The sequence below is a fragment of the Lytechinus pictus genome, chromosome 3 (assembly GCF_037042905.1).
Source record: "Lytechinus pictus isolate F3 Inbred chromosome 3, Lp3.0, whole genome shotgun sequence".
Classification (NCBI taxonomy): Eukaryota; Metazoa; Echinodermata; class Echinoidea; order Temnopleuroida; family Toxopneustidae; genus Lytechinus; species Lytechinus pictus.
The window spans coordinates 52,913,221-52,934,495 of NC_087247.1; the positions used below are offsets into that span (position 1 = coordinate 52,913,221).

Consider the following 21,275-nt stretch of genomic DNA (forward strand, 5'->3'; position numbering starts at 1 on the left):
CAATAATTTTTCCCCTTTATGTAGTGAGCTTTGTATTTGAGCTTGTAAACTCAACTTTTATGCACAATTTTTAACAGCTTACTGAATTTAGGCAGTTCAATGTTGTTACAAAACCAGTATTGCATGTAAGATATTTGTTACTTATCCTGCATGAGCTATCTTATTCAATCACATTTCAAAACATGATTCTGATTTCATAATTCAGGATTTTGTTTCATTCATTTTTATTCATTCATTTTTATTATTAATGCCAGGATGACATTTTTAATCAATTCTATTTGTTTATAAAATGATACATTTCTTAAAAGCAATCATATTTTATAATTCTTTGTGTTTTATTCTTGAATTCAGCCTGAGACTTGAGGAGATTATTGAAATAAAATAAACTGTATTCAATCGAGTGGGAAGCAAAAATGATAGAGTAACATTAGAGCCTTTTGAGATCAAAATTCACTGTTCTTCATTTTGGTGAACATACACATGTACACTACTGATTTCATGGAAAGTGCAATTCAATGTGCAAGGAGAGGAATTGTAGAAAGGTCATTGTATGTTACAGACAAGATAGCTATCTCCTGCAGTCCTTGAGTTTATATATTGGACTCGGCAAAGGAATACATGTATTTTGAACAGAGATATAGTATACATGTATATATGGAGTGACACATGGTGCTGTGTGTTATTGTATAGTTTGCTGAACAGATGGATGACATACAGTATATATGAATATAACCCTGCTGTTTATAAAGCTTGTTCAATTTTTGTGCCCATGCAGCTTATAAATTGTTTTATTTTGCACACTATGTGCTGTAATCTAATTATTGAGTCACAATGAATGATAATCTGGCCTTGATTCCATATTTCTGGTTTGTATTAATTTGTTCAATGGTACAAGTACGATGATTATGATTATGTTATGTTTTCCCCAATCAGGAAAGTTAAGGGATTATTATTGTATGGTTGCTATGGCTGATGATACATGGATAGATTAGGTTGGTTCTTGCTGAAACATCAAATCATGAAGGAAAATGCCCCCTTCAAAATCCCCCTTTTCAGCTACATATATTTGCTTGATTTTGGGACTTTTAGATAGCTTTTTCATATAAATTTACTCATTTTCAACAGCTTGTACATATATACCGTATTGTATGTTAATGAATATAGCATCCTGATAGTTTTCAAGAAAATTAGTCCCTAGTTATTGTTAATCCCTATCTTTCAGCTCTGGAGCAGCTGTATAATTTCAGAAACAGATAATTCCAGGCTTATTGTTACCATGGAAATAGAATTTCAATAATAATTTACTCTGTGTGAATCGGAAAGTGCAGTTGACAGATAATTTGTTTAACTCAAGAATGGTAATTCAACTATACATGTATAGTGGCTACATTTATGAAGAATGATATGGAGAGATCTAGCAAAAGCATGACTTCAAGACTGGACTACAGTACATTCATGTATAGTGTCTGAAAAAATGTGCACACTCATGATGCAACAAATACAGGAATGCAATTTCTTCAACTTTCTAGATAGCAATGATAATTTTAGAAATATGTTCAGAAAAAAACCCATCTAGATCAGCCTACTGCTGTTACTGCATCGACTATGCTATGGATAAAAAAAGTATACTATATGTTTGAGTAGGAGGTGCCGTTTCATGTGCAGTTTTGTAATGCATTTTAAATTTCAATGTGGTGCAGACTTTTCAAATCACCTCTTGTTTGGAAGGGGAATCCCAGTTGAGCTTCTTGTACTAGGCATGGAATTGTTAGTTGTCTAGTAAGTAATGCTCCGGAGTGCATGTTGATATAGATAGGGAATATAGGGTGAACGGATGCAATGCACTTCAAGGAGCTGTTTATCTAGACCAGGCTGCTAGGGGGCAGGGGTTGAGTTGAATATCCCTAAATTCCTGGCCAGGGAAACTGATTGCGAGAGGGACTTTCTATAATGTGGCGTCCAGGAAGATGTAGATGAGAGTGGATTGAGAAAGGGATTCACATCTCTAATCTATTTAAGGAAGTACTAGATCAAAGAGTATTAGAAGCATGCATGTACAGAATACAGTGTATATCATCTTGTTGAGAAGAAGTTTATCTCTGTCTTATTAACATCCCTTTTGGTTTTACCAGACAAAAAAAATAATCTGAGTTGATCTTATCCATATTGATTTGATTTGTGAAATGATAGGAAATTTATTTTGAGTGAGAGTTAAAATTATTGCAGTTTTTGTTATAAATATTTTGCCTTGACCAATGAAATCTGTTTAATACATGTACATGTGAAGTACGCTCAACGCTCAACACTTTTTGAGAATTAAGAATTTTGTTGAATAAATTATGGTTAAAATAAACATGATTGCAAATTTGCAACATTATTTAACTATCATTTGAATTTTTTGCTTATTAAACATGCACGACTTATTCAGTGTTTTTTTCAGATCACCAGAAGCTTGTATATGGTTTCATTTGAAAATCATTAGGCATACACGTTAGCCACAAAAATGTAAATAACGCTGAACAGAAAGCATCCAAGGCTTACTTTGACAGGATGTGTGTACACATATTGAGAAAGGTGGTTGAAAAGTGTTCTTACACAATATGGCAAATATTCCTTATGCTGCTATGTGATCTAGCCGTGAATAGTCATGAACCATTCGTGAACTAGTCATAGAATGGTGCCACTCGTGCCATGGCACGAATTGGCTCGTCTAGGTGCGCATAGTTAACAAATAATCAACGCCAAAAATCCCAAAAATTTGTTGCGCCAGGATTTTAGAAATTCTTAAATTTTGGCATGATACTTCAAGCATTGTCCCGCACTGGCCTGCACACTTCGCGACATGGAATGTCATGGCACGATTTGATGCGTGAACTAATTGTAAACTATTCATGCCCCAAATTCATGCTAGTGTCATAGCAGCATAAGATAATAATCCATCTACTTCAAACTGGTATAGTTGAACACTTACATGCATCAGAGGAAGAAATATACATTTGAGAAGTTCCTGTAGTTGGATATATATTGCTTATATCCTGTAATGATATGGGTTAATATTTTTTCTCTCTCTCTCGTACATTCCATTCTTTTATTCTACACAAGAATTTGCACTCAATATTCCATCAAGCTTTTATTTTCATGAATGTCAAGGCAACTGTCATATATGTAAAGATTTAGTAGCATTTTTCCTTAAATTTTTAATAAATGTAATTCTTCCAACAATATTGTTGCTCATCTGCTTAACAACTTTACATGCAATCTACTCACTTTTATTAAATAAAACAGTCTTCATCATACTCATAGTAGTGATTGTGTGATATTCTTGCATAAGCCTTTTACTTCTGAATTAAACTAGTCTTCATTATGTACCTACTACCTAGTAGTGATTGTGTATATGCATAAGCCATTAACACAAATTTTTAATGTGAAATTTGCCTTTAAGTTTTGTAAGACGTACACAATCTTTATTATTATCTCATATAATTTCCACTGTTTTTTTTAACGCAAAGTTTTGTAAAATGATGTTATTTCATCTAACCTTTATTTTTGTTCTTTCGTTACCATTTTTCCTTGCAGTACTCTTGTATGCATCCTGCTCATATGCTGCCACTATAATTGCCTTCCGTGGACAAACTGCCCGACTTCCCTGTAATGCTTTCCTTCACATGCAAGCCAGAGTTGACCCCAACACAGTCATAGTATCATGGACAGAGGTATGGTATGATTGCTATGCATGATGGGACAGATTTCAATAACTGCAAGTTATTGTCACTTTGATTATATTCAACAGGGTTTCCTATTTTGTTAGGTTTGTTATGTTAAAAGTAAGGCATAAGTGCAGGATTATATAATTATAGAAGGTTCACCAATATGTTTTTACATAACAAAAGAGACAAAAACAAAAGAGGCATTAGACCAAGTGTGATTTGTAAGATCAAGTGCAGTGAAGAAGGGTATTTTTTGATCACATTTATGCATTAATGAAAAGGTGAGGTCAACATAGCCAGCAGATCATGAACAGAAGTACAATTTTCTTGGTCCAGGGAAAGAATTACATGGATGAGGACTTGGGGCAAAGTTTGTACTCGAAATGTCATAAAGAACCCTCAAAATCTAAAAAAGAGCCCATGTCATTCCCAGAGGGTCAAATGTAAATTTAATATAATGTTATAAATTCAAGCTGGTGAGCTCATAAACAGCTCTGGAAAAAAATGATTTGCCTAGGTCAATGGGTTTGACATGGCTTTCTGTTTATACATGAAAATATGGAGTGTGACTTGGTTCATTTTGAGAGATTGAATATGCAGTATATTACACAGCTCACGGATCCTGCTGATGATACTACACTGATGAGCATGAATTCTTTTTTTGAATGAGAGTGCCGTTGGAAACCAAACAACAACAAGTCGTGTGAGAAAATGAGGAGTATGTCTTGCATATTGATCCTCTGAGAAGAGTGTATAGGATGGTATACAAATAGCGAATAGGCATGAGTGCGATGGTGCGAGATTTCGCATGAGGTGAAAGAAAGATGCTCTATTCAACGAGGCGTGAGCCGAGTTGAATAGAGCATTTCTTTCTTTCACCGAATGCGAAATCTCGCACCATTGCACGAATAAGAATATTTGCTATTTGTGTTGTACAACGCCTCGGAATATAGCGAAAATATGAAAAAACAAAGAGTTTATCCCTATAGTAATCTATGAAAAGGGAGCAAAAATACCGAAAGCAGACAGCAAAATCCCACAAGCGCACATGACCTTGGGCAGCCTTGCGTTTTAGCCAGCTGGCTTATACGCGTATTGTTCATTTTTACCGAGCGCAATGAATTAAATCGTATTGTGACGTCACCTCCTAAAGCCGTGCAACGGTACATTTTGGATGGTACGTCTTTTGTGCAACGGTACGAATGTTTGACATTCAGCCTCCCATTTGCTTGCGTACAACAAGCTAAGTAGGCGTTGTACAATATAAGTTAATGCATTGCTGGACTCCACATCACATGGGCATCTGCTTGAGAGCAAGAGGGGCATTAAACTAGTGTTGAATGGTATGGTGTTAATGTTATCTTGGTTCTAAGGACACAATAGTGAGGAGGTAGGAATCTTAATGAGGCATGTGGTGATGATAGGCTGAAAGAGCCAACTGACTGTAGTGATGAAGTTGGATGGGGAATGAGAGAGAAGATACTGTGAATACTTCTCTAACCTTAATGGTATCACAGGCCTAATTCATTTCCCATAGACTCGTGTGTTAAAGTGGCACTTTAAAAAAATTCATAAAGAATAAGGAGGAAATTCGAGGGTTAAATGTTTACTACCATAGGACAGGATATATGTCTGAGATTCCATATCTGACCAGAAAAGGGTACCTCGACCGGCTCATCTCAAACATAAATCGGCATTTATGAAGACTACACCTGACAGGATCAAATTCATCACTTGAGAGAGTAAAATGGCCCTAATTCTTCCGCCAGTAAAAAAATAGTTCCAAAGTAGTGATATATCTTTCCAATTTGGAATAAGGAAGTTCAGTAGGTACCCTCCCTAGAATTAGTGTTAGATTGTCAATCATATTCATTCATTTTTGTCAATCAGCAATATCAAATTTCAAAATTGAGCAATGGGTTGGCTTGAATGAATATCTTTGGCCTGCTAGTTGTAGTTAGGCCTGTGTGACCTACTTCCTGGCTTTTTTTTAACATCTGTACACTCACTTTATCACAAATAAATGCATGAAATATATATGTGTTATGTAATGACCAATTTTAATGTTACTCCTGTATGTCTAGTGCCCTATGGATTTACACACATCCTACCTGCCTATATATGTAGTTCAACAAGGAATGGATGCAATGTAGGGCCCAAAATCCTATAATGCAAATTGTAGATATGCATAGTGTGCATATCTGGATGCAAGAACTGCCCACAATATAAATACCAGATTTACATGAGTTAAATGAGATAACAATAAAAAGAAATGAGAATTAACATACGAGCATACTATACATTCACATCTTCCTATGACAAGGGGTGTAAGAGAGAGAGAGAGAGAGAGAGGGAGAGAGGGGGGTTAGATGGCTTGTATTCTAAAGGGATGGGGGCTAGTCTGGCTAGAAATAAGTAAAAGTTAGAACAAGATAGCAGTATCACTCATTCTCAGCCACCCCCCCCCCCAGACATACTTACTCTGCTATACTCTACCCCCCCCTCCTTTTTGAATCCACCACTCTTCAGTCAAATTCTAAAGTTCTCTCTTCTCCATCCCTTTCCCATGAGCCATTTTCACAATTGCAATTGATCAAGACTTATCTAATGTTTAGTGTAACCTGTAATGGGTGCTATACACAAATACAGCAGCGCGCATTGGTATACGAAAACACACGAAAACATGCAACACAGAGACTTACGTTAGCCCAAGTTACACAGCCTAGCCTAGGTATACAAACACAAAGGTACTAATCACAATTCATTACCTGATATACCCCCTATACAGCCTTGCATATAGCCATTAAGTCAGTTTTTGGACAGGTCTCTTGATGATTGAAACATGTATACTAGTGCAAATAATTTGCTACTGAAGAGTTTGGGCAGGTATTTCATCCACTAGGGAATTCCCCTGGGAGGCTATAGTCAAGGTCATTATAGGTATCACAGGCCTAATTCATTTCCCATAGACTCGTGTGTTAAAGTGGCACTTTAAAAAAATTCATAAAAAATAAGGAGGAAATTCGAGGGTTGAATGTTTACTACCATAGGACAGGATATATGTCTGAGATTCCATATCTGACCAGAAAAGGGTACCTCAACCGGCTCATCTCAAAAATAAATCGGCATTTATGAAGACTACACCTGACAGGATCAAATTCATCACTTGAGAGAGTAAAATGGCCCTAATTCTTCCGCCAGTAAAAAAATAGTTCCAAAGTAGTGATATATCTTTCCAATTTGGAAAAAGGAAGTTCAGTAGGTAGAAATAAAGGGCATTGCACTTTCACTCCTGATTCCTTTACATTTTAACACTGACATTGATGAGAGTTGTTGTCAGGTTGTCTCATTGGAGATGATATATTTACAGATAAAAGTCTAAGTGCTCTCCTAATGTCATGCATTAATCACAAATAGCTAGAAGGGTGTGTGTGTGTTTGGAGAATGAGTGGTGTTCGGCATCAAGGAAAAGCAATAAGCCAGGCAGTATAAGAATTTTAGGAATCATTTAAAGTAAATTTCATGGTTATGTCTAATTGGAAGGTGTAATCTATATAATGAATGAATGAATGAGTGTATGAATACCCAAAAATGAAAACAAACCCAATTAGCAGTAACTGATTATAAGTATAGGTTTAACAGCAACCCATTCAAAATGTTATTCTGGGTCCCGTAACACAAAGTTCAGCGATGAATAACAAATATGAAACAACACTTCTGATTTGTTCCTGGTCAGTGTTTTGAAATAGATGCGCGCTTAACAGTGATCTTGATTGGTCAGTCCATTTAGCGATTGATGGCTAATCTTTTACCCTTTTTACACAGGATTTTCTTAACCCCGGACTATCGCTAACCCCGTACTATCCTTAACCCCGTACTATTTTTTTTCCTTTTTACACATGCCAAATTGTTATTGCTAACCCCGGATAAGGAATGCTTGCTTTTCACACACGAAACTCGCTAACCCCGGACTAGTGGTTTTTGTCGATCATTCGTAGTACAAGTACTTCACTCTTACCATTTTACACACGCTACAATTTCCTTAACCCCGTACTATAGGTGGGGCCAAATTGCCATTTAGCCCCACCTATAGTACGGGGTTAAGCTTAGCCCACTTTCGTTTTACACTAGCGATCTTAACCCCGTACTATCGCTCTTAGCACCGCAATTGCTGGGATAACCCTGCTTTTTTGCAGGGCCAAATAATCCCGTACTAAAGGTGGGGTTAGCCCACTTTGCAAAAATGCTGTGTAAAAAGAAAGTGGGCTAAGCTTAACCCCGTACTATAGGTGGGGCTAAATGGCAATTTAGCCCCACCTATAGTACGGGGTTAAGGAAATTTTAGCGTGTGTAAAAAGGGTATTTGTGTTACGGAGCCCAGGTGTTATGCACAGTTTTCATTGAGTCAGATAGGGATGCCTGAGATAAGAATTTTGTTGGTTGAGAAAAAGTGAGTATGACCTTGGCGGAAGGAATAGAACAATTAAACTCATGTCGAGGAAATTAGTACTAAACCAGGTTGTGGTTTAGGATTATTTGCTGGACACTGTAGGAAGTTAGCTCAAAGCTGGTCAAGGTGAAAAAGAGTTAAACCAGGATCTCATTTTAAGCAATCAATTGAAGAATTTAATATAAATTATGACTGATAAATTTAGGAACCCATTTTAGTCAATGATTTATGGATGAGAGAATAAGCATTTTAAGAAATGCACTTGAAAATATGGATTTTAGTTAGTGAATAATATTTATTTTCTTTAAATGTTGATAACCTGGAATAGTGTTGTATAGTTCTTTATATTACATAGGCTATGTAGATTCATGTGACCATAGCTGCATGGATCGCATTTGTTATATTCTAGGTTTTGACGTCACCTCAGGGAATCTGTGTTGTATTACAAATTGTGGCGTTATATTCACTAAGATGATGTCACTCACTGCTTATAAATTGCGTAATCAAGTAGTTTACTTTAATCTATGTGCTCATTTTTATGCATCGATTGCATGAAGAATGCGCTTGCTGTATTTTTTCAAATTTTTTGTCTCACCTGCATTGCAGAGCGAGACTATAGGCGCTACTTTTCCGGTGACGGCAGCGGCATCGTCAACATTGAAATCTTAACGAAGGTTAAGTTTTTGAAATGTCATCATAACTTAAAAAATATATGGACCAAGTTCATGAAACTTGGACATAAGGGTAATCAAGTATTAATGAACATTCTACATGAGTTTCAGGTCACAAGGTCAAAGGTCATTTAGGGTCAATGAACTTAGACCACATGGAGGAATCAATATCGAAATCTTTACCAAAGTTAAGTTTTTGAAATGTCGTCATAACTTCTAAAGTGTATTTTTTGGGACACTATGTCCATTTTTATTTTTATTTTTATACCCCCCCCCAAACAAAATTTGAAGGGGATATATAGCAATCAGCGTATAGTCGGTCGGTCGGGCGGTCGTTCTGTCCGTTGCAAATCTTGCGCATCGAACTCCTTCCTCAGTTTTAATCGATTTTCATGAAACTTAGGACACGTATTAGTGTTGATGTAAGCTGTGCAAGACACACTTTTCGCATGTGTCAGAAATTGTGTTGCCATGGTAACGGTATATTTTGGCAAAAATAAGGTAAAAATTTTGCAGTTCAAGCTACATCAATTTTCAACCAATTCTCATAAAATTTGGCTCAAACATTGAGTTCGAGTTAAAGGTGTGCGAGACACATATTTTGTGCGTATCGGAAATTGTGTTGCCATGGTAGCGATATATAGGCCCCAAACTAGGTAAAAGTCTATCGGTTTCGAACTATTTAATTAGTTTTCAACCAATCCTCGTGAAATTTGGCTCACACATTAGTCTCGAGGTAAAGATGTACAGGACATATTATTGCATGTGTCGGAAATCGTGATGCCATGCCCATGGTAACAATATATTATATGTCAAAAATTAGGCAAAAATCTTGGGGTCGGAACTACTTTATCAGAATATCACAAACTCTCATGATATTTTCCTCAGTTTTTTTCCAAGTGTTGGAAACTGTTGCTATGGTAACAGTGTAGGTGGGGGTATTAATCACCTTCAGTGATAGTTCTAGTTTTTTTAGTATTTCTCTTTCCTTCTCTCCTCTTAGCATTTCATGAAGTCTGAATAAATCATGATAGAATCTGTCTGAAATTCATGTGAATATTTTTTCTCTTTCTGTCTCCAAATGCCCACTAGATGGAATTACCTTTTGACCTTGTGAACTCCTCCCACATACTAAATGGTCGCTATCTCCTGGATATCACCGACTACAGCCTGTTAGTGGAAAACGTCAGCCCGTACACAGACAACCGCACATTCCGCTGCCTTGCACGAGGTACTGCCAACCCAGCATCCCTCACTACCACCACTGCTGGTCTTACAGTTGGGATCACACAAGCCACTCTAACCACCAAAGGTATTCTGCTTGAGTCTGTTAACCCCTTGGGCATGTTAGGGGCCTGTCCTATGACAGGATACCTGGTACAGTATGTTGGGGCCTAGAAAAGAATCATGTTGCATGAGCATTGTCTACTAATAGAGATTCTACTCAACTCTTTTATAGTAGTGAAGATGTTTTCCTGTTATCACTCCAAAAGGAATTCAAACAAATTACTTGATCATTCTTGATTTAGTGGATTTAACCTCATATTTGCTGAAAACTTCTCATTTTCGTAAATTCAGTAAATTAACAACCTGATTTCTGTAAGCTGTAAAAGAAAAATGCACTTAGGCAATGTGCCCCCAAAATGTCAGAGCCCATAGATATTTCCATTGGGACCATATACTTCTATAACAAAAGGTCCTGTGTATGAATTTTTCCCCTTGCCCAATAAGGAATTGCAATGATCAGAACATTTGTTTTAATAGGCATGTGACGAAAGGTATAATATGTGTCAATTCTGCCTAATATTGAGTTGTTTTCAAGGGTTAGGGGGGGGGGGGGCTAAAGGGCAAATTTAGGCTATCTTCAGTAATGGTTAATGTAAGACAAGACACCGTGCATTGCGAGTTAAAGTTTTGAATGAATGATCATGGATTGCATTAAGACACACTTAGGTGTGTTCTGCAATATGGCCTATTCATTCTTTTTGATAATGAGAAAATTAAAAATATCACTGGGATTAGCAAGTACAGTAGGATCTTTATTTTAGACATGCATGTTGTAGAAGCATCTTGAAGCAAATACCGAATGAAGTACAAATGGCAAGAATTTATTGATTATAAATTACATTAGTGTATAAAAGAACATCACCTTTTTATCCTTTTGGAAAGGGTTGGGGTTATGAATTTATTCAAACATTTCAGTTTTAAAATGAAGTGAGTATTGCAAGCCACATGTGATTTTCTTTATTTTAATCATTTGAAATTACTTTGTTCAGACTTGTGTTAATAATATGAAACAATATGATTTTTAACGCATTTTATATTTTATCAATATGGTGCCCGTTTCATAAAGAGTTACAACTGTTGTAACTTTGCCATTATGGTAACTACATGTACCATGGTAACCTTGATTTTGATTGGCTGCTGAGGCCTGTTATCATGGTAGTTGCCATAATGGCAAAGTTACAACAGTTGTAACTCTTTATGAACGGGGCCCCAGATGTAGTGAAAATAAGGTTGTATTTGGTCAAGAAAAATGTAAGCATCACTTTTGGCACATGCTTTGTATTCCTGTCTTTTGTGTGTTCATACCCAAATGGTTTTGCAAAACACGCTCCCAATCAATAATGTTCTAACAAAGTTTATCAAATAATTGTCATGCTTTATGGCTATGCACAATATCTTGCAATTGTTATCTCTTCCATTAAAAAAAACTAGATTGGACCATTGTCATTCATGAAATGAAATCAATTTGAGTAGCATGAATAATTTTTGAATGACTAAATATTACCTAACCTTGTTCATTGTGCTTACACATTCTTGTCAAAGTTAATGTTATCCAATAATGAACTTTTTACAGCAACTAGTATCTGTTCACTTCAAACAATCTAAAAAAAGAGGTCTGTATGATGTGAAATAGAACATTAATGATTGTCTGCAGTGCCTGCATCAAAGGGGGTAATTGTTATTTTTAATGAGATATGACTTTGTAAATGATTTTGCCAGGAACTGACCAATTTCCTTGATAGTCAGTGGGAAAGTGAATATGCTTGCCAATATTTCCCCCCTTCTATGTACCATCCAGTGTCATTGTATTCATAATGGTAATCACTGCCAAAAATGCTGATCTCTTGATGTTGAGGAATGAACCGTGGTCACTGCAAATATGCAGTCTGTGTTCTGTAATTCCAATATATTTGCATGACATAACCAGTCAAATTTTTATACAATAGACACTGGATAGAACATTCAAGAACTTTGCTATTTTCCCTTCAGTGTTTTAAAAATATTTCTGAAAGCATTTGAATTAAATGATGTATAATGGCCATTTACCTCCACAAGTATATCAGTATTGGTTCTTATCTCCTTCAAAAGTACTTCAATACAAAATCTATTAACATTTTTATTTTTCCTGGTTCCTGTTGATTGAAAAGTTTCATGCCATGACTCAAGTCATAAATCATTGAAATATCTTGATAACATGATAAATGTCAATAGAAATACATGTAGGTTATATAAAATTTTATTGCAAAAATCTTGACTCTGAAAGATTGATGTTATAATAGGGTTTTTGCTCTTCCATCACTTTGTATAAGACAAAAGTCAGTTGAAGCCTTGACAAAATCATTTCTCATCAGAGTCAGTGAAGTTTTCTTGTTAAGATCCTTAATTTGGAGCATCAGTTGGCCTCATTTCTAATAGATCTATAATGAGGTTTGTCTTATCATGTAGTCTTGTACACTACAGGGAAGCAGGGGTGCCCCTTTGAATTGTCAGTTGATTTACAAAAAGGAAAGAAAAGAAAAGCAGGAAAGATGAAAAGAAGAAATAAAGAGTAATAAAAGAGATTCATTAAAAAGAATTACAATACCCATATTCTTCATTTTAATAAACTTAGTTGTATCTTGCTCCAATAGCAAAAAGGCACTTCTGGCCCTAACCGTTTGGCCTGTTTTAAATGCAACAAGAAAATCATACTGTATGTAAATCCCCCAAACACCTTTCTTATTGGTTGAAAACATGTTTTGTATGATTGCAAGTGAAGTCCTTCTGAAATGGGTACCAGTTTGTTTGTGTTCCTCAAAGGTATGAATTCTTATGATCTCATTTTATTTGTTTTCTCCGTTGGAAGTTGGTGAAAAATTATGTGATTTTGTTTAATCAATCTCTCCTAACTCTTTATCCCTGAATAACTGCTTGGTATTCAAACTCATTGTCACCTTTCTGCCTATAAAAAAATTATAGCAGATCCTCTTGATGAGAGGAACGACACCACTACAACTGATATTTACAATGAAACCATGACAACCAATGAGCCTCCTCCTCCACCACGAATGCTTCTTCAGATTGAGATGGAACTAACTAACACCTCTGATGTAATGCTGTTTGTTTCAGGTAAAATTGTTGGATGATTTCCATCAGACTCCATTGATTCTTCATGGAGTTATGTGTTTGAAACCTTTGTTGACAATATTGTCTTACTTTCAACAGTAATTGATGTATCTTCTTGTGTGTTGTGACAATGTATATAGATTGCTTTATCCTGTGATTTTAACTTGTATAAATGTCTTTTTACTTTGGGTAATTTGATAAAAATCTAATGGATAGAAATTCTGCAGAAGCATGACATTTTCCTCTTGAGAAATTTCTGTCTCAAGGAATAAGAGTTTTGATTGTGCAGTTTCTTGTCAATTGAAGTAAGTATATTGTCTGCTGCATGCTGTTCTTGATATGGGGGAATTTAGTAATTACTTGGCCCATTTCCAGACTCTAATTACCATTTTGAGTTGAAGATAATAATTGAAATGGGGCTGTGAATTAACCATAAACTATCTTTTGTTTTTATTGTTATTGTTGAGAAATGTGCATGGATGACTCGTACCTCTCTGCATGCAATTATATTTTACTTTAATTATATTTCAAGGGCATGTTGGCATTTACCCTACAAAGATTTGTGAAATTTCTATTAGCTTTACAGAGGGAAAAATGTTTTATTTGTTTGTTTTTATGTGTTCCATCATGGTGGTATGAGAACGAAAAGCTGATTTCATCACTGCATGTTTATACTTTCAGTGATTTTGTTTATTGTACTCCAATTGGACAATGTGAACTAAAAGATTTGACATTGCATTGTTGAGAAAATGGAAAGTAGATGAGGAATGGAATTTTCTCAATAATAAAAAACTTTCCTGTTCTTCCCATCCAAGTTTGATTTCTAATCTCAGTAGACCATCCACTCTACTTTTTGTGGCATAAAGGTGTTGTGAATCTGTCAACAAACAAACAATAAACATTACAAGGATCATGATGACTTGGCGTTATGTGTAAGCAGACAATACAATTGCAAGGGGTTTACAAGCAGTGTATCTCAATCATAAATGAATTCTGATGAATTAGTGAATTTCACAAAGTGACTGTAATGACTCAGACTGGTGCTAAACAATTATTAGGTTTACAGACAACAGATCCACCTCAATCCCTTTTCCATTTTTGTTTTGCTTAAAACTTAGGTTCTGTTACATATTAGATGTATATCACCCTTTTCCCCTTCCCCTGAAAAAAAAAATCCTTACCATGTGGAACCATTTTAAAGGTCAGGCCAGCTGTGCTAATTCAGACAGCCCAAGTCCAAAATTGGGGGCAATTTTGCCAATTTCCTCTCTGCTGAAACACCAAATCTCAACTTCAGCTGTTAATAGTGCACATGTTACATGTTGTCTGACTTCACTGTCATATTGTAGGACAAGTTCCTATGACAGTAAGCTCAATGGCTATTTCCTGTACTATTAAATTCTGAACTTCATGGACTGAATGCCTTTTTATTTTCTAATGATCCCAACCTAAGACTTAAAATCCTATTACAAATGTGCACAAACTGTTTCTATGCCAGTATGGTGGCATAGACATTGCCTACCTTACCATGGATAGTTTCCTGACCCTACTATGGAATAGGAAAGAGATTTAGAATCCTGATATAAGATAAGATCTTTAGGGAGGGATCGATGAGGGGATGGGATGAAAGGAAGAAAGTAGTTAATGAAAGGGGCATTCAAGTAATAAGCCATTTGGAGGTCTACTGGGAAAATAAGAGAAAGTTCATACTAAGAAATATATTACAAGTGCATGTACATTAGCTACATTATCCTTGTATACATGTAGCTCTTGAAAGTGCACATTCATAAATATGCTTTTCTCCATACAAATGTGTAGGGTCACTATTATGATTGTAGAACTTGTACTGCTGGAACACAGATGTCCTCTACATGTATGATATGCCTGCAAAAATGCATTCAACTAATGCCTAAAACTTATAATTTGTAAATTAAAAAAAAAATTAAACTATTAGAAATAGCAGGAGGTTCTGTTGGTTGGTGGGATGGTCTGATTAATGAAATGTGAAGATTACATGGGAAAAAGGAGAAATAGGAGGGGTCATACTTGTTACATTTGTCAGTTATTTAGAATGTCTGAATATGAAGGAGTCACTTGTCACATCTAATATAATACATGTATTCTCATCACTTTGAAGCTCTTAAAGGCTAACAATTCTTTGTAGAGGGGAAAAGAGGGTTGGTTAGTAGTGTTCTCATATAATAAGCTCTTTGTCTTTGAAGTATTTAAGAAGTCACAAGTCACATCTTGTGTACATTCTCCTCACCATTAAAAGAAAAACAATTACTACCACTTTTGCATTGTATCTTTGAAAAGGAAGAGGGGGAGGGGGTAATTATCCCACTTGATTCACTCTTTTGAACAATCAAAAGTTACCTCTTGACATTTCATCTCATACATGATACATGCAATACACCCATCCTCTCATCAAACCTTATTTCTAACTACAGTGTATTCTTTTTGGGATGTTTTTCTCTCTAGAACCTATCCCACCAGGTGAGCCTAAAGCCTTGAAGATAGACAGCACATCCCTGGTATTAAAATGGTTGCCTAGCGATGGTCCTGTATCCAACTACACTGTCTATCTCAGGTAAGAGAAGCCACAAGCAGTCTGTTTCTATCTATATTACTACTGCATTTTTGACTGAGGTGAGCTGGGGCCACTTATCTTAAAATGCTTGAAGTAATAAAAAATATTTTTTTTCACAAAAAAGTTAATATGGATTATATTGATTTCAAATGTTGCCATCCTTATTTTTTACAGTCTGTATCTTGTTTACATGATATTTCTGATTTCTTATATTACAAGTATATGTGGAATCATACTTAGAATTGGATTTGCTGTTTGTTTCATATTTCCTAACAATGTTCAGTATGGTTTCCTTTTCTCATCACTCATCACAATCCCTTGTCCAGCCTTCTCTCTTCCGATCCCTCTCCCATTATATGCAAACTTTTGTCACACCGTACTCTTGTTGACATGGCAACAACCCCTAGGCATTCATATAGATGTAAATTGCAGTTCTCCAGAATTAAAAATTTGTCCTATGATTGAATGCAACTTAGAAATGGATCTCAATATTTTTTTCTTTCATGTATTTTAATCTAATTATATGCCAACCCTTTGGGAAGAAGCTTTACATTAAAGAATTGCTCACAGTTGCAGTGACATGAGGCACATTTAGATTACAGAAAAGGAAATACTTTTTTAGATCATTTAATACTGCAAATGGATATGCCATTAAAAAACATTTTGTATAAAATTTGTTTGAATTTTGTAAATGCTGGCTTGACCAAACAGCCAAGGATGAATTTTCTTGGAATATAATTTTTCATTTCAGCACATCAATATGATAAACCTCTGTATTGAGTTATTTCATTATAAATTTTAAATTGTTTGGTGGATAGTTATATCTCAGATGTTACTTGTGTGCTTTCACCATTTGTAACTTCTCAACAATTCTACATTTTCATGAAAGTTAGTTCAGTTACTGAACCAGCCTTATATCTCCATAATTGCTCCTCCCAAGATAGAAAGGAAAATTACAGATTTTTTAAGGAAAAACATTTATAAATTGGCCATGCTATTATTTTCAAACTTTGGAATGGGAGAGAAAGTTCTCATTTTTGCTTGCAGTTTCACTTAAGGAAATAAAGAATTCACAAGGTAAATTTATATAATTTTTTAAGGGTTAGCTATCTATCTGTACTGTTATGCAAACAGCTGTCGTATTGTCTTTAACAAACTGTTGCATTAGATTTTAAGGTGGCAGTTTTGAGGACCATTCTTTTTCATCATTTCTCTGTATTACTGATATTACTGGTGTTTGACTGATCCCCTGTCCAACTATTTGACTACAATAGGCCTATATGAAAGTGAATAGAAGATGGTAACTTCTGTGCATTTATGTATATAGTGGCCATAATGAGCAATGTGATTAGCTTATCATGGTGTGATTTTTCATAATGAGTATCTGGTGTCAACTTTCAGATGCCTGTCTAATGATTAGAGTACCTTTCTCAAAACATACAGAGGAATTTTCTCTTGATTCAAATCACAAAGTTTTTTACTCATCAAAAGAAAACTTGGAGTGGATGATGACAAACAGACATGTTTTATGATTTTTTTTAAATTGTTAATTGTCAATTTTCTTTTGAAATGTATCTGGGATTTCAACAAGAGCTTTCACCTTGCTGTCATATTTAATCACAAAACATGACAAACGTGATTTTAATTTGGTCCGAGTTAATTGTTAATTGAAATCAGAAATGAACTTGAAATTACAGTAAAGTATTATCATTTTGCAGTAGGATTACCCTTCAATATAATTAAAAAAATTAAAAAAGTTGGCCTAGGCTATACAAACATTGGTAAGATTGGCAGACTTATTTTGGTGTCTGACAAAGATTTTCGCATCCCATTAAAATGTGACAGGATCATATTCTGTTGTTAACTTGGTATTTGATTTTTAATTTATGTTGTACTAATCTATTTATCCACACAAATGAATTTCAGGAAAGGAAACTACACATCTACCTGGGATCTGGCAGTCAACCAGCCACCAGGAGCATATTCTGAATACACGGTCTACGGACTCATGCCTTATGAATACTACCAGTTTCAAGTGAGGGCTCACTTTTCTACTGGGTACTTCAAAGACAGTCCCGTCTCTAGACTCATCCGTACAGCACAAGGGAGTAAGTATGAAGGACAGGCCCGGGGGGGGGGGGGGGGGGGGGCAGTCAAATATATTGTTGTACACATGCGTGACCAAAAAACGCGTTTAAAGGGGTGTTTTTTCAGTTTTGGACGCGGTCCGCGCGAGGACTCGTTAAGGGTATCAAAAACACAGATTTTCAAGAAAAAGGGTGGTTTTGAAAGACTGGTCAATGGTCAACGGCGGGGTCAAACGTATTTAGGGTATGTTTTTTCCCCAAAGCTTTTTTTTTTAAGACTAGCCAAATGTGTTTAGAGTATGGTTTTTTTCCCAAAGCTTTTTCCCCCGAGGTCATATTTTGGTGACAACTTGTTTAGGGGCTAAAATGTGTAAATAAAGCCCGCAAAAAACTTGTTTGGGGGTATTTTGCACACAGAGAAAAACTCGTTTAGGGGGTGTTTGGAAATTCCTTGGTCACGTGTGTGTACAACAATATATTTGACTGGCCCCCCGGGGTACAGGCACTATGACAGCTAAGATGAAGTGGGATGTGGAATAGCGGGAGAGCTGTTCCCCCCTTTTAAAATAAACATGCAAAAACCAAAAAATGACCATCTGATTGTGTGCATTTGATTGGTCATTAATATTATTGAAACTCCAAATACTAGTATCTTTTATGTAAATGGTATTTAAACACATACTGAAACATGCTCAGAAGACAGCTCATGTATGCACTACATCACGCAATACAACACCCAAGTTCAAGATGGATTGACTGGTATTTTGTGCCTATGTAGCTAAGGTTTGTTGTTAACATCCCCAGGAGTTTTGTTAGCTGGCGATAACGTATAACAGCAGTATGACAGTAAACAAATCGAAATAGTGCCGATTGAGGATAAATACTAGTTTGGCAGAAACATAATACTAATTTGCTTCCCCAATATTGGCAACTCTGATGGTGTATGTGTGCATAAGAACTATCTCTCTCAATAGACTATGATATTTACCATTATTGTAAATCCTTGATAGGGAGTGGTACTTTCACTGATATACTCTTGTTCTGTTCTAGAACCATCCCTGCCACCTAGTAATGTGACTGTATCAACTAGGGGACCTACTACCATTGCTGTCTCCTGGCTACCACCCCCTCCAAGCAGTCTCAATGGTGTCCTTCAGAACTACAAGCTCATGATATCACCTGGAAGTCAGATCATCAAACTTGGCCCTTCCACCTTGGTGAGTATCTAGTCAGGAAATGAATCTATGGTCAGGGGGAAAGTTTACACTTGTTTAAACTTGGGATAGCTCCTGTATGATGAAATTGTAAAAATTATTGTCAAATTATTATAGTACAACATAGATTTGGTCAATTAATCACAAGTCCTATTGGAAAAGGGCTCAGGTAAGGTCACGTATATGGTATTTAGCAGTCATTCTTTTGATGGCTTTTTAGACAAGTGACAGTTCAAAGATTTGAAGTCATGAGTAAACCAGGGGCACCTTTGAAAGTGGAATGATGGATGAGAGTATGGAAATGCTAAAGGGGACACTCTGATTCATGCTGAGACTGAATTTGCTTAGAAAATACCTTAGAGTTCTCTGATGCTGCCTTGTTTGCTATCACTTCATATCAGAGCATCAAAACAAAATTTAGGGATTGAAATAATGAGAGTAAAATAAAAATCTGATTTTTTTTCTTCAGAATGCAATTTGGGTGAGGCATATTTGTCAGTAAAGTCACATTTAACTTTGTTATCCAGCAGTAGGATTTACTTCTAAAGCTCTCCCATAATTGCTTCCCATATATAGAAACAATGGATGTATGTGATAGAGTATTATTAATACTTATTTTGTAGAATCCAGAGCATAGTTGCCATTGCCTTTTAGATAAATATAAGTAAACAATTTTCTTGATCTATGGAATTCAGAAATATATTCACATTAAAAAATACAAGAAAGATTTAAGTTGAGTTATGATTCTAACTGCATATTGATAGCAAATCATGATTGAGGCATACATATTAGAACTGTATAATAGATTGAAGGGAAAAAAATGTCAAGTAAGTTTAATTGTATGGTAGCTATCTAAGCTGTAACCAAAGGGTTCATTGGCTTCGAACATCCTCACATCCTGGATCTATTTTAGGTTAAGTTTTCATTCAAGACTTCCCTTCTATAGCACAGTGATTCTCCTACGCTCTGCTTCTTTTTAAATATTTCATCGGCTGTTGACAAACCTCCTTCCTCCAGCCCAAGTTCAGGTCTAAGGTAATTAGAATGCCAAAATGATGAGGGGTTGGGTTGTGGAGAGTAGGATCAGAAGCAGGTTGAGATTAAAGGGTAAGGCAATTCTGAGCATTCTGCCAAAACTTAGGATACCTGATGAAAAACATCTCAAGATTTAGTACAACAAAATATGGTAAATAAATGAAAATGTGGAGAAATATGAAGCTCTGTACATTTATAATTCTCTACTAAAGAGTTGATTATCTTTACTTGAAAATTGAAATATGATGAACACTCTAAATCTAATGTAATTAAACAATTGTTAAAATATTATATTATGCTACTTAACACAATGTTATGTTTGGACAAGGGCAGATATAGTGTTTTTCAGTGATGCTCCTTGAGGCTTTAGCTGAGTAAAGGTTTTATTTATAAAAAAGGTAGTAAAACAAATAATGTTTAGTGATTACTCTAGATAAGGTTTTGTAAATATGCTAGTGTTACAATATCTTCTATGTGCTTCATTTTGTTTGAATGACACTTGACAGGTTCTTAATAATTCAAAATACAGTTGTTTGATCAACCCAGTTCTGTGAAATAATTCACTTATGATATAAGTACAGCCTCGTTATGAGAGTAGCTGATTTTTATGAAGTGATATTGGAAGACATATTATGACCATCTCTTTAATATTTGTTTGCAATTAACATTTTATTTGAATCATGAAGTGAATTTTATGAATATGTATTTCCCATGAAATGCAATAGACTTAAGACTGATATGAAAGCAATTGCAATGTTTGTACTGGGTCGATTGTAAATGGTAATAGCTTTTTTGCATATGAGATTGAATCCCAGGGACTTGTTTGTATGAAATCAAATGGGATTTATCCTGTTTTTGAAGACTAACAAAAATTTAAGACTTGAAGGTCATGTCAGAAAAATAAAAGCTCCACAGAGTGAAAAGTGTCAAAAATAAAATGTACAAGAAATCAAGAGATTTAGGAAGTAAAGCATTGCAAAAGAAAAGGTAAAAGGAGACTAAAAATAATCCCACAAGGGAAATTTAGAGGGAATAGAAATTAGATATAGTCCGACCTCTCTTATCCGGCCTCCCCTTATCCGGATCTCTCTATTATCCGGACGCACACTTGCCGAGATTTTTTTTCTTC

At 35.5% G+C, this 21,275-nt stretch overlaps 1 protein-coding gene across 1 annotated transcript in view; it reads left to right on the forward strand.

Moving 5' to 3' along the window:
* Window positions 1-3,570: 3,570 nt before the first annotated feature.
* The window catches only part of LOC129257024 (protein sidekick-1-like), a 33,596-nt gene continuing 15,891 nt past the window's right edge, over window positions 3,571-21,275 (forward strand). Inside the window, exons 1-6 of the mRNA XM_054895256.2 lie at window positions 3,571-3,713; window positions 9,921-10,140; window positions 13,074-13,223; window positions 15,702-15,810; window positions 17,737-17,918; window positions 18,948-19,114. Coding sequence (XP_054751231.2) covers window positions 3,666-3,713; window positions 9,921-10,140; window positions 13,074-13,223; window positions 15,702-15,810; window positions 17,737-17,918; window positions 18,948-19,114 — 876 coding nt within the window. The 5' untranslated portion in view covers window positions 3,571-3,665. The remainder of the gene's footprint in view (window positions 3,714-9,920; window positions 10,141-13,073; window positions 13,224-15,701; window positions 15,811-17,736; window positions 17,919-18,947; window positions 19,115-21,275) is intronic.